Consider the following 15,919-nt stretch of genomic DNA (forward strand, 5'->3'; position numbering starts at 1 on the left):
TTGAGATATTCCAAGTGTGGAGTTACATGCCCTAGTAGATGAAAACCCTTTACTAGTATGACAATTATGCTATTAGTACCACTTGGACTCTTTAGTGTTGAAAAACCTAATGGTGAAGCCGCATTAATCCCACTAAATGTCATGACTCGAGCTTAGACAAAGCAAGCCAATATCTCATTACCTAGACTTAGCAACTTAGATGCAACATCTGAGGAAAGAAGAGCCAAAGAAGGAGAAGGAAGTGGGTGGATGCCAAGATAACACTCCAAATTAATAGTGCCACCACATTGACCAAAGGGAAATGGGTTATGGATGCAGAGGCAAAAATATATGCTCCCAAGTCAGTGAAAAAGGGAAGCACCAAGGTTGGAGAATATCCCAACCCAAAACACCAATTAGAAGTTGTGGACAAAGTTAAAGAGTGGGTGAATGAAGCTCAAGCACACCTGCAAAATGCAGCGCTTGTCATGGAGGATGAGATTAATGAGCTCTCTACTGTGAGCCCACTAGTCTCCCTTATGGACCTAAGATTAAGAGGCATATCAATACCCCATGTAGCACCATGCAAGAAAAATCTAATGCCATGGATAGATGAACTGCCGAAGAGCATTAGTTGAAAAGCCTTGAGTTAGAGGAAAAGGAAAAGGTGGGCAATTTTTTCACAACATTGATATCAACTCCTGTAACCTTGCCATTAGGAGAATTGCTTAGGCAAAACCCCATGCTATGGCAAGTGTTGAAGTAGTGGGTAGAAAGGCCCACTGATGGACATGGAGTGACGGACTTGCCACACTATGATGCAAAGATGCATATACCAAGCTTAACCTTGAACCCATTATCTAGATCCCTACAAGTGAATGCCTTTTGGGAGGGCATGGAAATGCATGCAGTCTTACCTATTATTGCATTAGGTGATGCCACACACAGAAAGGAATTGTGGATATAGAAGTAGAAGTTAGTATGCTTAGCCATGCAGTTCTGCAAGGTTGTGGAAACCCACCAGTGGAAAATGCATGGTTTAATGTTACATAGCGAATGGAATGAAAGTTAGATCATTTGGAGTGCCAAAAGATTGGCCTCTAAAGATAGCAAGAATCCAATTCTTGGTTAACTTCATAGTCATGAAGGGAGTGGACTACAATATTCTATTAGGTAGGCCATGGATGAGAAATACTTGAGTGATAGAGGATTGGGATAATGGCATGATATTCTTGGGTAGTAGAACACAAGCTGTTCGAGTAGAGATGGGCACTTGGAAAATCTCATCAATTAACCTTGAGGATATCTATGAAATACTAAAGGGTGACTCACAAGGAAAGTGCGAACATGGACCCTTAATTAAGTATATTCCTTGCCCTGAGGATGTGCATGATTGGATGCATGTATTGGCAACCATCGACTTGCCATTCTCAGATGATGAGGATGATTATAGGCATGACTATAGGCAAGTTGGAGAAGTAGCTAGTAAACCCCCATGGAGTCACAACTTCTGAGTTACCCAAGAATGATGCTACATCGTCAGTACCTCTTTGCATGATGGCCAAGAGTTCCATCAATCCACCAATGCCTATCACCTAACATATACCAACTAATAAACTTGAACTCCATAGAATTCTTAAGTACTTGACAAGAGAGCTAGTTGGTAACCTAGCCGCAAACTTTAAACCTCTTAAGGATCTCATAGAGAATCCGGAGTGGTGATGGACATGGTGTATGACCTAAATTTGCCATACAACTAGGCCCTCATTGCTCATAAGAAAAGTCCTACGAACGGGAACCATGGGAGGAATGAATAGTCTAAGTATGAGGATTTGGATGATGAGTATGAAGACTACTATTCCAATGGTGATGAAAGTGAGGAAGAAGCCGAAAACATAGAATATGACACAGATGGATGAGTGATTGAGTAGATAAGAGTAGAATCTAAACCCCAAGAGGCTAGTGCTTTTAGGTTATAAAGAGGAGTCCTCAAGGTAAATTGTGATCGTACCTAGTTAGAGCACCTCAACATAGTGAAATATGAGTGAGCTAGATTAGTATAATTAGGTACCACACCACTGCAGTAGAATTAGCCTTGAAGCTATGACCACCAAGGGAAACTCCTTCTAGTGAAGGTTATGAGTTCCTCTAAGTTAGAAGTCAACTCTGAGAGTGATCCAGAAATCCCACGACCACCTAGGACCAAACACACCAAAGGGGACCTCCTGGTCATGAAAGAAGGAAACAATCCAAGTCCTCAGAAGTTGAATGACAAAAGAAACCGCATGACTTACCCAAATTCTTCATTAACTATAAGAAGGGTGACTGCATAGTGGTGTTAGTAGGAGCCAAATGAGTAGAATAAGTTAGTGAACTCATTCAAGGACCCGGTAAAGTTAAGGATGTCAACTTGGAAAGGGAAGGGAACAAGCCTCAACCTGTGTACATAGCTGATGACTTAATTGAGCAAGAGGAGGCTAACCTCATTAATCTCTTATGAGAGTATATAGATGTATTTGCTTGGTCTTTAGAAGAGCTGAAAGGAATCAATTTGAGTATTGTGTGTCGCAAAATTCCTATGACCCTTGATGCAACACTAGTCAATCAAAGACCGTATCCAATGAATCCAAAGCATGCTCATGTTGTGAAGGAGAAAATATATAACATGTTGAATACTAGATTCATTTATGAGATTGAGCACACAGACGGGGTATCACCCATAGTAATTGTCATGAAGAAGAATGGAAAGATTCAATTGTGCATGAATTACAAAAAGGGCAATGCAATGACAAAGAGAGACAATTATCCATTACCGTACACCAAGCATATGCTTGAGAGAGTGCAGGGAAGGAAGGAAGCCTGTAGTTTCTTGGATGGCTTCTCCAACTATAATCAAGTGCAAGTGCACCCAAATGACAGGCATAAAATGGCATTTGCAACAGAATGGGGTGTGTTTGCCTACGTAGTCATGGCAGACTAATACTACGTATGCTACCTTTCAGTGTCTTATGTTCTCTATTTTCAAGGAAATGCTTAGAAAGTGGCTAGAAGTATTTGTTGATGATCTGTGTATTCATTCTAGTGGAGAGGAATACCTAGACAAACTCTACATAATCTTTGAATGGTGTAGATAATACGGTCTCTCATTGAACCCTATGGTTGATACACATCCAGACATTGCCTTTGTAGTGGGGATGGTTAAGTAGGTACATGGCAAACCCTAGCAAGAAGCATCGGGAAGCAGTGAAATATATTATGAGATACCTCAAGGGCACAAAGGATTTGTGCATCTACTTTGGTAAGCAGAAGGCATCTATCATTGGCTTTACGGATACAAACTATGTTGGACATGTAGATTGCAGGAAGTCCACTATAGGGTATGTGTTTAACTTCACAAGGGGGTCTATCTCTTGGATATCCAGGCTGTAGAAGTGTGTTGCACTGTCTACTATAGAGGCAGAGTGTGTGGCTGCCACTGAGGCATGTAATGAGGCCTTATAGTTGTCACATTTGGTTGATGAGCTTGGGATTATTGAGGTTCCTATTCTCCATTGTGATAGTCAGAGTGCTATCGTGTTAGCATGGAACCTTGTCTTTCATGCAAAGACAAAACACATACATGTGAAGTATCATTTCATCAGAGAGGTACTTGATAGCAATAGCATTGAGCTGGTCAAGGTGCACACTGATGATAACCCTGCAGACCTTCTCACAAAGGGTCTTCCAATAGAGAGGTTTGCCCATTGTCGGCAGATGATGATTATTGGATAGGTATAGTCTTTTTAGCTTTGTACATACTTAGACTTAGCTGATTATTTTTCTCTACCTTTGGGCACATTGCCTTTAGGGGGGAGGTTGTTGCGATAAAGGGTAGTGCCCGTGTCCACCCTTAAGGGCCAGTACAAGAGCAACATAGCAAGCATATGAATGATGAAGGCTAAGTATGCTCAATGAAATAAATGTTGTAGCATGGTTGCAAGAAGAAGAAAAGCACAATTAGAAATCTGAATTACTTTGACTACACTAAAATTGAGAATGAAAATTCAAGACAATTCCAAAATTTGGCTATAATGGTACTGGCACAAACACCAGAGGCAACCCTTGCAAGTATTTCCATGTCAATGACAGTAAATTCATGAGTTTAATGTGATTGGTAAGCATTTTTTTGGAAACCCATGAATACATCACGAATCTCTTAAACAATTAGTGGACATGATGAACATGCCTCCACATTAGTATCTTAGACAAGGCTTTTGCTATTGTAAAGTTGTAGGATAAAAGGTTTGCAATGTAAACACCATCACCATTTGCAAGGTTTCCATTAAGTTCGATAATCTCCTAAAAGCATACTTCTTTGTGCATGGATAGGGTTTAAAATTAGAAGTATTACATTGATGGATTTGTCATCTTTAAGGATTTCCCACACTAATCTATGCTCACTTTATAGAGATTATGCAGGCTAAAATTCATTTGTGAAGACAAATTTGTATGTACTTGGTCTTGAGTGTCTATTTTCTGCTTGGAAGATAGTTGCAACACTTGGGACAACTTGCATAAATTTCATATGCCTTTTGGGAGTATTGGAATATAATTTTTGGATCAATTTTATAATGGATTGATATTTGGATAGTTGTTGCTTATCTTTGTAGGGCACTTTTTTGTAGTCCACTTGTCTATTATGAGTTTTTGTTTGGGTATATCTTGCTATTTTTAGTATGCAAACATATTTTTGTTATTATGGCTTCTTCATCAAATTTTGATAATGCATTTCTTAGTATCAAAAAGCTTGATGGAACAAAGTCTTCACATTGGAAATAACAAATTTACAATATATTTCTCCAAAGAAGCAAGTAAAGCCAATCAAATGTAGTAAGATTAAGCATGACAACTTGGATTCAAATGTATGGGTAAAATTAGATTAGTTGCCATGCTCCACTATTATGTTGACTCTCAATATCCATGTATTTCAATGCGAAAGATATGGAAGGTGCATATGGTGTATGGAAAAGGCTTGGTGAACTCTATGAGAAAGAAATTGCAACTTTGCAAGTATAATGGTTGAAAAAACTCATTGATCTCTGCATGGAGAAGGGAACTCCAATGTCTAACCATCTAAATGAGTTCAATACTATTTTCAACTAGTAGACACCTCAAAGATCGCATTCCATGGCTCAGTTATGGCTATGTTTATGTTAGTTACCTTGCCTAAGAGTTGAAACATTTCAGGACTACCATTAGTAACTCTACACCCATAAGTGGTCTTACAATACAAGTACTAATGCCAAGAGAAATTTGCTCTCTCCCGCTGAGTAATTGAACAAAAAGAATAATTCACGGTCAAAGAGATCTAATGCACTTATGATGAGAGGAACTCTCGTGAGAGAGGCAAATTAAGGAGTATGTTACCTAATAAAAATAATGTGGAATGCTACTTCTATAATAAAATGGGATACATAAAAAATATTTGCTTCAGGTAGAAGAACAAATAAAATAGCAAAAAGATAATCCGGATGATGGCAAAAAGTAAGATAAAATAATGGCAAAGGTAGAGGCAATAAATGCATAGACCCGAGGCGGCTCTAGATGGTCTCTCGATCAGTTTCACTGTCTACAGATTAAAATTTGAAAAAAAAATCTAAATTCAGCCCAACCAGTCTGAATTGCAAGGGCCGAGTATCCGATTCGGACAGTCTAAGGGCCGAGTAGAAAGGGTAGAATGTATCTGGTCTGAATGTCAAATTTGGCCAGTCCAAGTCTGGTTGTCCGAGGGTCGAGTGGGCCAAGGACCGAGTCAAGTGGGTCAAGTCCAGTGGGCCGAGGCCGAATTTCGAAGTTGGTCCGAATGATCAATTCAGACGGGCCGAGCGGTGGGTATCTGAGTTGAGTGGGCCGAGTCAAGTGGTCCAAGTGGTAGTGGACCGAGGGCCAAATGACCGAGCCGTCCGAGGGCCAAATGGCCGAGCCGTTCGAGGGCCGATTCTGAGACTCGGCCCAAAATCGCCGTCACTCGGACACAACGAGCACGGTGCGTTTTTTCACCAGACTTCACGAAATTCGTCATGCCGAGCGTTGGAGGCCTTCCCCTTGGTCGAGCAGCTCCAGATCCAACCTACTTATGTAGGGGAAGGTGTAGAATTACATGGGCTGGGCAAATAACTCCCGGATGGCCAGATCGAAGCGGATCTACGCGACGAAGCTTTCTTCCTCTCTGTTGCTCTCCTTAAACCCTACGATGCACAATGTGGCCTTTCTTGCCACTCTTGGCCCCTTATCACCCTGCCCAAGCCTGCACTCACCTTAATCTTGCTCCCCTTACTAACATTTTTCCCAAAATTACATTTTTTGCCCTTCTTTTCCCTGTTTCAGGCTGTTATACAACAACAGAAAACCCTACTGTTTGCTCCAATGTTTTGCTCCTATTCTTTCTAAATGTAAGAAAAAATCATAAGGAAAATACCTACACTACTCCATCATACTTTTCAAAGTCCAAAACAACAAAAACCTACTTGTTAAGGAGATCAAATACCTCTTCAAACTCCCTCGCTTCCTACCTATCTACCTCAAGTACCGGTTCGGGGAAAACCCTACTTCAATGTTCAATTCGAAGTGCGCAAGCACTCGAGGCTTGAATCCGTTGGTCTCGGCAACATAACCAAAATGTGGAAGCTTTCACTCAACTGCTAAGACCCACGGACCGCTTATTGTTTCAAGCATTCCAAGTCGAGCATAATGGCTACCTCTCACATAGTCGACGTGCCATCCATATCTACGAGTGTAGTGAGCTTACCTCCATGCCGATCAAGTTACCTTCTCTCCCGCGCAGTTCGGTAGCTCCACGATCCAAGTGCAAGCTTCAAGCAAGCTCCACGCTTCAAGCTCCATCGCTGTGAGCAAGAGAAGAGAAGAAAAGAGAAGAGAAGAGAAGAAGAGAGGAGAAGATGGCGAGCTTCTCCTCCTCAGTCCCTCACCCTCACACACTCACTCCCTCATACTCTCACACTCCCTCTCTCAAGTACAAGCTCAAGCAAGCAAGAAGAAGAAGAAGAAGAGGAGACCCACTTTTGGCCACACACAAGAATGAGCTTCTCATTCACTTTTCAACTTTATATACAAAACCCTAAATCCCTTTTGGGTGGTCATCCCCTTATCCCCTTCTTTACATGGCCGGCCGTAGCCTAGACCCTTTTCCCCATTGTCCTTCTATCTTTGTAGCTTCCTTTCCACTGCCCGTCTACATTTACAAATTGCACGGGTGAGAGCCCGCCGGCGCTCCTTAAATTAAATCATGATGCGCTTGCGCTCTTTTACAAAAGTATTGCCTTGCGCTTTTCCTTGTGCGCCTTTTTCCCTTGTTTAGGACTTTTCTGCGCTTCTTGTGTTTCTAGGTTTTTCTTGGCGCGCCTTTGCCTTGGCCTTTGTCTTCTGCTTTAGCTTTTCCAAAATTTCCACCTTGTTCGTCTAGGGTTAACAATGGTAGGCAGACTAGGTCTACGCATAAGAAGTTGATATGTCACGCATGAGTGAGCCCTTAACTTTGGTACATTCTGATGTTTGTGGGCCCATGCCTATTAGTCTTTGGGTGGTGCGAAGTATTTTGTTACCTTCATAGATGATTTTTCACGTAAGGTATGGGCTTATCCCATTAAGGAGAAGTTCGATGTCTTGGCAGTTTTTTAGAGATGGTTTGCTTTGGCAAAAAATCAGTCTAGGCATAGGCTGAAATGCCTTAGGACAGATAATGGGGGTGAATATTTATCACGTGCTTTTGAGCAGTTATGTGATGAGACGGGTATTAAGCATTAGTTGATTGCCCCTTACACCCCTCCCCAGAATGGTATGGCTGAGCGGATGAATAGGACCATCCAGGAAAGGGTTCACATTATGCTTAGCCATGCAGGCCTACCCTAGCACTTTTGGGATAAGGCACTTATGACTGCCGTGCATATCATTAATAAATCGCCCTGTACAGTCTGAGATAGACTCCTTACATAATAATATGACTTGGAATTTAGTTTCCTTGCTTGCTAGCAAGAAGGCTCTGCCATGCAATTGGGTGTACAAGTTGAAAAGTACCCATGGACACCCCAAGTCGACATACAAGGCTAAATTGGTAGCAAAGGGTTTTAAATAGGAGCATGGTGTTGACTTTGATGAGGTCTTCTCTCCTGTGGTTAAGATGACCACCCTTAACCACCCTGTGCTTAGTCTTGGCTTTGGTTGCACAGCTTGACTTGGACTTGTACCAAATGGATATCAAGACGACTTTCTTACATGGGGACTTGCACAATGAGATTTACATGGAGCAGCCTAAATGCTTTGCAGAGCCTAGCAAGGAGCACCTAGTGTGCAAGTTGAAGAAAAGTCTTTATGGCTTGAAGCAGACACCTAGGGAATGGTATCATAAGTTCGATGCCTTTATGCAGTCATAGGGCTATAGCCATAGTGCTATGATCCATGCTTGTACACGAAGAAAGCATGTGATGGTTCTTTGCTTATTTTGGTACTCTATGTGGATGACATGCTATTAGCATGGAAAGCTTATGATGAGTTAGATGCTCTTAAGGCTCAGCTCAAGAAGAGCTTTGAGATGAAGGATTTAGGACATACCTCTCACATACTTGGTATGCGCATTAGACGTGACATGCATCAAGGACTCCTCTACTTGCTACAGAGGGAGTACATTCATAAAGTCCTTGAACGCTTCTGCATGTAGGACGCGAAGCTTATTGGTTGTCCATTGCCTTCTTATGTGAAGGTATCATAGGTCGATTATTCGCAAACAGATGAGCAGAAGGCTGAGATGGCCAAGATTCCCTATGCATCCGCAGTGGGCACTCTTATGTATGCCATGATAGCCACTCGTCCAGATATTGCCTTTGTACTTAGTGTTGTGGCACGCTATATGGCTACACCTGGAAAGAAGCATTGGGATGTCGCGAAGGGTATCATGAGGTACCTGAAGGGCACTATAGATATGTGCATATGCTATGGCAGCCAAGATACAAGAGTCGTGGGATATACTGACTCTAATTATGTAGGACATGCAGATAGTAAGAAGTCCACTTCTGGCTATGTGTTCACTTATGCTGGAGGTGCTGTTTCATGGATATCCAGGGTGTAGAAATGCACGGCCCTTTATACTACAGAGGCTGAGTATGTTGTAGCCACTGAGGCTTGCAAGGAGGCCATTTGGTTGGGTTGTTTGGTTCTTGATTCTCGGTATTGATGCTATACCTACCCTACATTTGGATTCTATGAGTGCTATTTAGTTAGCCAAGAATCCGGTCTTCCATGAGAAGACAAAACACATTGAGGTGAGGTATCACTTCATACGTGGGGTTGTTGAGGACAAGTCTATTGACCTTGTCAAGATCTCGACTGACCAGAATCTTGCAGATCTACTCACCAAAAGCCTCGCTACGAAGTGCTTTGCCTTCCTCAGGAGATTGATGGGCGTGGGATGAGATGACGTCTTTCATCATCCTATTGTACATGTGTACATGTTGTACTGTCTTTTCTAATTCTTTTTCACTTCTCATTGGGGCAGATTTTCCTTTAAGTGGGAGGTTGTTGGGGGTAAAGGTGCTTTTATCTAGCCGTCTGTGTATTACTACACTAACAGTACTCGCACTTACACACTACAGGTGGTGGGCACCCTCGTCACTATTACTTTATTCTTTATTCTTTTAGTGATAGATGAACAAAGGAAAGGCCGGTCACACATTGTGACTGTTGGAGTTCCCACATCGCGAGTCTCTCTCTCTCTTGCTCTTGCTCTCCTACCATAGCTCTCTCGTGCAAGCTTTGATCCTTCTCACCTTTCATGATGATTGAATATCTATAAGGTTAACTTTATTTTTTTAAATGAAGCATAAGGCATGTATGAGAAATCCACCAAGGCTTCAAGTATTATCTAATTGACAGTCATCAAGCAAATTTGGGATTACATGAATTCTAGGGTCTTTAGGTTGATCCTGCATCCTCAACCTCTTATTAAATCCTTCAAAAGGTATTGTTGATCTATAGTTAACGCCTTTAAAGGAGGTAGGAAATGTGTTCAAGTGTAGAAGAGTTTTTGCAAAAACATTAGAACTAACCCTTAACTAGATTTGTTGGTAAAAAATAGAAGCTTTTTTGGAGTCAACTTTGTTAGATCTATCTTGACGATGTGGTAAATATCGCTTTACTACAAATACAACATCACATTAGAGTCATGACACGTGCATGTAGATTTTACTTGCACAATCCATGTAGTCAAGTTTGAGAACTTGTAGATGGTTTATTTGCCACACATAATCTACATGTCAAAACATTTTTCATGGAGTATGGAGGGCATGCCATGAACCCTTGGAGTTCAAATGACATGTAGTTACCTATTGGTACCTATCGTGTTCTTTCTTCTCAATTTGCATGGGTCCGCTCACACACCTCTCTCTCTCTCTCTCTCTCTCTCTCTCTCTCTCTCTCTCTCCTAAATGATCGTCTCTCTCCTTGAAGAGCCTCTCTCTCTTGGTTGGCACAGGTGGGGTCCATGTCAAGTGAACTTGAATAGGGTCAATATGTTTCTAGACTTTGTTTTATTCTTGCGAGTTGAAGGACTTTTGCATATCATGGCTCTTAGAACTGGGTTGCCCTAGGGTGAGCAGAGTGACCTAGCCAACTCACCTTGGGTTTACCCAACCAACCATCCTAATTTATTATACCCAACGTTGCAACCACATGTTGGACATGTAAAGACAGTTGATGACAACAATAATAATAGTGCACATGAGGATTATGAAGGGAGGAAAATTTTTGTTTCAAAATTTTTGGGTTGGTCCTGTTGATTTGGCTATCCAAAAGGTGTGTTATCTTGTTTGACCTCATCCAATCAGCATGCGAGAACGCCTTGCTAGCATCATCTTGGGGACTCTCTTTCTTGAAGGTGCTAGTAGGGCGAGTATGGGGTGGAATTCACCCTACTCACCTACGCCTCTCTAGTGCGAACAAGGGGTAAGGGGTACCCACTGGTGTAACCCACCTTTGAGATAAACCTCAAGTGTCAAACACACTTGTGATGCCATGTGCAATAGGCTTTGGGCAGCTCTCGAGGCAAGGTTATTGGTGGTGACTGATCTCTCGTTTGGTCAAAGCTGTGGAAAAGGCTAAAGGGGCACCATAATACATATGGCCCACTCTTAAAATCTCAAATTTGAGCAGGATAGTCTGTCATGTGTATCATCGAAGTTATTAATAGATAAAAAGGGTCTCCGACTCTCCTCTATTGAACAATGTGATGAGCAAGCCGTTGGAAAAAGGAAGGGTGGGGTAAAATTTCAAACGCGATGAGAGCCAAAGATGGGGCCGTCGAACATGTGCAGATGAACGGTCGGGATGGGAGGCGATGTGGACACGTGACAGCAGGCGGGAGGAAAAAGGGGGTCTTCCGAATTCAAACGGCAAAAAAACCAAATAATTCTCAATTTGGGAGAGATATTCCATTACTCTCTCTTCTATTTTTCTTTTAAATTTTCTATTGTCTTTTTTTCTCTACTCTTTCTTCTTCTTCTTTCTCTTCCGTCGTCCTTGTTCGATCGCGCATCATTCTTTTTATGTGTATATACGCTTCTTCTTCTTCTACTTCTCTCGCCCGAGACATCTTCATGGTTGCTCGGCTGTTCCAGGCTATGGCGGCATTCTTAATAGACGACCACGACCAGCTTGCTTCCTTTCGGTACGTCTCTCTCTCTCTCTCTCTCTCTCTCTCTCTCTCTCTCTCTCTCGTATAATCCGCTCTCCTCTTCTCTCTCGCATCGGCCTTGCCTTTGGCTGAATATCCTTTGGCTTCTTACCTTTCTTCCTCAACTGCATTTTCTTGCTTGCCTTTTCCGTGCTCTCCATTTTCATGTCTCTCATTGTTCTTTACCGGTTTCGTTTGCCACGGAGATAATACATTCTTGTGCTTCATTGAATTCCGTTCAGTTTTGCTCCTTACGCACTTGCCATTTGCCTGATCTTGTTTTTCATCTGTCTCATCGTACTTTGCCGATGCCGTTTCCTACGGAGAGCCTGTATGCTTGCGCTCCATTCAATTCCGTTCAGTTTTGCTCGTTACGCATTGACGAGTCTGAATTCCTGAGTGCAACTTGGCTTTCGGAAATGAAGAGCATAGGACGCATTTTTTGTCTTCGAGTTGGCTACTTTGTTACAAGATTTGAAGAACTTTGTCACGCGGCTGCTTTCGCGCAGCAATGCAGCTTAGTCGTCCCGCAGGAGGATCAATTCGGACTGTCGTCCTTGACAAAGTTGTAAAGATTACGAAGGCTGCTCTCATGGAAGCCTCCACCAAAGCCTTTTGTTAGCCTTAGCCTGGAAATTTAGCGAATCGGAGGTCTAAGGTACTAGCGATGGCAGCGAATGTAGAAGCAGGGAGAAAGCTCCGCGGAAGGGAGGTTCCGGCTCCCCCTCTGACTCGTTCAGTGACTGCATCGGCCAACGGTGTACGGCAGCAGAGCGAAGCTTCTCGAAGGACCAAGGTAGCTCCCAAACGCGCTGCAATGGACGACACCGGCCGCGTTGCAAGCGCTGCCCCAGTCCCGCAAGCCAAGAAGCGCGCTGCACTTGCGAATTTGACCAACATCTCCTCCGTCCGAAACGTTGTTCAACCTTCCAAAGCTAAAGTAAGCCACGACATTTTAGTCTAGCAGTTCTTTCGGCTTCTTTTGTCAGCATCATCGCGGCAAGATCATCCTGTGTGTCTTGTGGCAGGCTGCAACTCATGTGAAGCCTAGGACTCGGGCAGTTCCCCAGTCGAAAGAAGTAGAAGCAATTCAACCAATTGCCGAGCCGAACCCAAAGCGAAATTCTGAAGCAAACAGTTCTGTCACCTTTCAGAATGATGAAAACGCATGCATCGGTACAACTGGCAGCAACGACAGCAAAATTCTTTTATCATTGGAGCGTAAAACACAACACAATTTATACATTACTAAAGAACCGAGGCCACGAGCTAGACAAGGTATTTTGGTTTTATCACCATAGCATCAGGGCGCGATTTCATGTTTGATCGCTAAACATGTAATCTCTTCTTGTGGTTTTGATAGGCTATCTGTTCGATGATCCATTGGAGGGTGAAGGGTGGTCTTGCAAGAACTTCACAGATATCGATAGTAATCATGCGGATCCTCAAATGTGCGCTTCTTATGCGTCTGAAATTTACCATCATCTTCGAGTGGCTGAAGTAAGCTGATAAAATAGCTGGTGCTTGTTGCTGGTGTTACTTAGATCTGTGTGGGTTTTCAAAACGAGGTTGTGTTCTGCAGCTGAAGCGCAGACCTGTCACAAATTTCATGGAGTCTGTTCAGCTCGATATTAATGCCAGCATGCGAGGCATTCTCGTTGATTGGCTTGTTGAGGTTAGTGGGTGTTCAGCTTGATATGCATGAAGTTTAACCGAACATGCGTCCCTGTGTAAGACTGCTGCGTAATCAAGTAAGACTGCGGCTCGTTATCCAGGTTGCAGAGGAATACAAGCTCGTGCCCGATACGCTCTACTTGACGGTGTCTTATGTCGATCGGTTTCTGTCCGGGAACGTGGTAAATCGACAGCGGCTCCAGTTACTGGGCGTCTCGTGCATGCTTATCGCATCGTATGTTTCGACTTTGCTTGTTAAAGTTGCGTACTTATCTTTTGCATCTCTTTAATGTCTACCGAATGACCGATTTTCCGTCCAGGAAGTACGAAGAGATATGCGCTCCACAAGTCGACGAATTCTGCTACATCACAGATAATACCTACTGCCGCGAGGAGGCAAGCCTTTCGATAAAGTTTAGCAGCAGGCTCGTACATGTTTGGCACAGTTACAAACTTACAAGGGTTTTGAAAGCTGGATCTGTTGACATGCAGGTTCTAGAAATGGAAAGGCGAATATTGAATCACCTGCATTTTGAGCTCACTGGACCAACAACGAAGACTTTCCTCAGGTTTGCTGGTCACAACAGCTCAGCTCTCTTTGCCAGTTCATGTTATTTTTTGACAAAATCATTGATTGGAACAGTTTTGTTGCACAGGCGCTTCGTTCGTGCTGCACAGGCTGGACAGAAGGTATTGATTAAATGCATTAATTGGTATTTTGACGGTTTCTGCACATGTCAATGATGAATTGTTGATGTTAAGTGGTTATCCTGTGTTATACTCATGCTTAAATCGTAGCAAGGATTCTTAACCCTCGGACTATTAATGTGAAATGTCCACTGCAGACTTCCACATTGCAGCTGGAATTCCTCGGAAACTATCTAGCCGAGTTGACCCTGGTCGAATACGGTTTTCTTCAGTACCTACCATCGATGATTGCGGGCTCGGCTGTTTTCCTCGCGAAAGTCACAATTGAGCCAACAAGCAAGCCTTGGGTATGCAGTTAATAAACTATGGTGTTTTCGAAAATAGGCAACTGCTTTTTTACTACTTTGTCTGCCATAGCAGAACGCAACGCTGGAACACTATTCAGGCTACAGGGCCTCAGAATTGAAGGAATGCATAAAAGCCATGTACGATTTGCAGCGCAATACGAAGAACTGTACTTTGCCTGCGATCAGAGAGAAGTACAGGCAACTCAAGGTTTGTTTTTCCGTCGTTTCGAGTTATAATTCTTACCTTCGACTCTGCTATTAAGCTAACTGCTGAATTCCCATGCAGTTTAAGTGCGTCGCAAACCTTTCTCCTCCAGCTTTAATACCTTCAGAGTTCTTTGAGGACCGGGAGGAAGTTGTAGGTTTCACAGTCAAAATGGAAGCGTGAATTTAACGTAGTGAACTCGTGATTACTGCTCAAAAATTCGCTGAAGTGTCAGACCTCTGGCTGGCAAGTTGTCATGGCGACTGGCAAAAATCTTCTTCAATGCTCTAACTCTTGGGAAGATGCATGTGAGAAGACCATCAAACTCTCCAAGCAAAAGAGGCTAAGTTGTCTCCTTTGTAGGAGAAAGATGACTTTCAATGCTGAAACCTATTATTTATGTTCTAGCTGGCGGAACTGCTGAATAGTAGTTTGGTTTTATATTCTTTGGACAAATCCTTGAACGGACATGGAAATATGCCATTTCCAATTCTATTTTAACATTATCGGACGTCTTTTCTGTTTCTGGGCATCAGATCTGTGCTTTGATGCAAGGAAACAATTTTGTTGTGGCCAGCCAAGATGACAATCAACTGACTGTGACTGTTGACTGAGGGCATGTCATATGTGAGACTTCTAACTAAGCTAAAGCCCGTTACACACAAGGGTCGATGCATGATATGTATGCTAGAGGGCCCCATCAGCTGTTATGTGAGGATGAGGGACATGCTCAACAGGGGTATCCTACTAATCGGATACAAACATACTTGACAATGATGAATTGTTTTTCTTTTCAAATTGCAACTTGGCTCACTAATTTTAGCTCATAATTAACTAGGGTGATAATTTCGTTGAAGGGGTCAAGGCTTTTTAAATTATGAATTTGCTTGCATTGAAGCTTAAATTGGAGGTAGCATAAAATGAATCTTGCAATTTAGATGAGGGCTTTGAATTTGCATGGCCACGCACAAGCCAAAGTTGTGTAGAAAGAATGCAAAAAAGGAGAGCCAAATAGGTTACTTATTAGGAGACAGTAAAATCTCTTCCAATGTAATATTTTAGGATTTTAGGATTGCATATGTGAGATTTTTTAGGCTTAAAGGACTTGAGGTCTTTGGAAGAGACTTTGCTTTGCATGTAGATAGCAAATGAGGCCCTTGCACCATGTAATGTTGACACCTTCATCCTTTTCTTAGTTTTCCTCGGGCAAACTTAGAGATGTATGATTCATAATTTGGATTCAAGGCAAGATGGCTAACTATGTCACTTGCAAAGTCCCTCTTGAACTCTTTACAATGTCTTTAGTAGGCATTTTCTTTTCTAGAAAACCACCCTTCATTGTTAAAT

The 15,919-nt window shown here is 42.5% G+C and overlaps 1 protein-coding gene across 3 annotated transcripts; it reads left to right on the top strand.

Moving 5' to 3' along the window:
- The first annotated feature begins 11,536 nt into the window (after positions 1–11,536).
- On the top strand, positions 11,537–15,370 carry LOC148031459 (cyclin-A1-4-like). 3 transcript variants are annotated; one of them, XM_087684998.1, is made up of 12 exons: positions 11,537–11,692; positions 12,208–12,638; positions 12,727–12,976; positions 13,062–13,198; positions 13,281–13,373; positions 13,474–13,607; positions 13,693–13,768; positions 13,865–13,941; positions 14,029–14,062; positions 14,218–14,367; positions 14,441–14,575; positions 14,654–15,370. In XM_087684998.1, exons 2-12 carry the CDS (start codon positions 12,366–12,368, stop codon positions 14,753–14,755), a joined length of 1,461 nt encoding a protein of 486 aa, XP_087541124.1. In that variant the 5' UTR covers positions 11,537–11,692; positions 12,208–12,365; the 3' UTR covers positions 14,756–15,370. The 3 variants fall into 3 exon arrangements, with proteins under 3 accessions (XP_087541124.1, XP_087541122.1, XP_087541123.1); XM_087684996.1 differs by having other exon boundaries at positions 13,693–13,941; XM_087684997.1 differs by having other exon boundaries at positions 11,544–11,692; positions 12,061–12,638; positions 13,693–13,941.
- Positions 15,371–15,919: the final 549 nt, after the last annotated feature.

The sequence above is a fragment of the Lygodium microphyllum genome, chromosome 9, assembly GCF_053477565.2.
Source record: "Lygodium microphyllum isolate KBCC chromosome 9, Lygodium_microphyllum_v1.1.10, whole genome shotgun sequence".
NCBI classification, from domain to species: domain Eukaryota; kingdom Viridiplantae; phylum Streptophyta; class Polypodiopsida; order Schizaeales; family Lygodiaceae; genus Lygodium; species Lygodium microphyllum.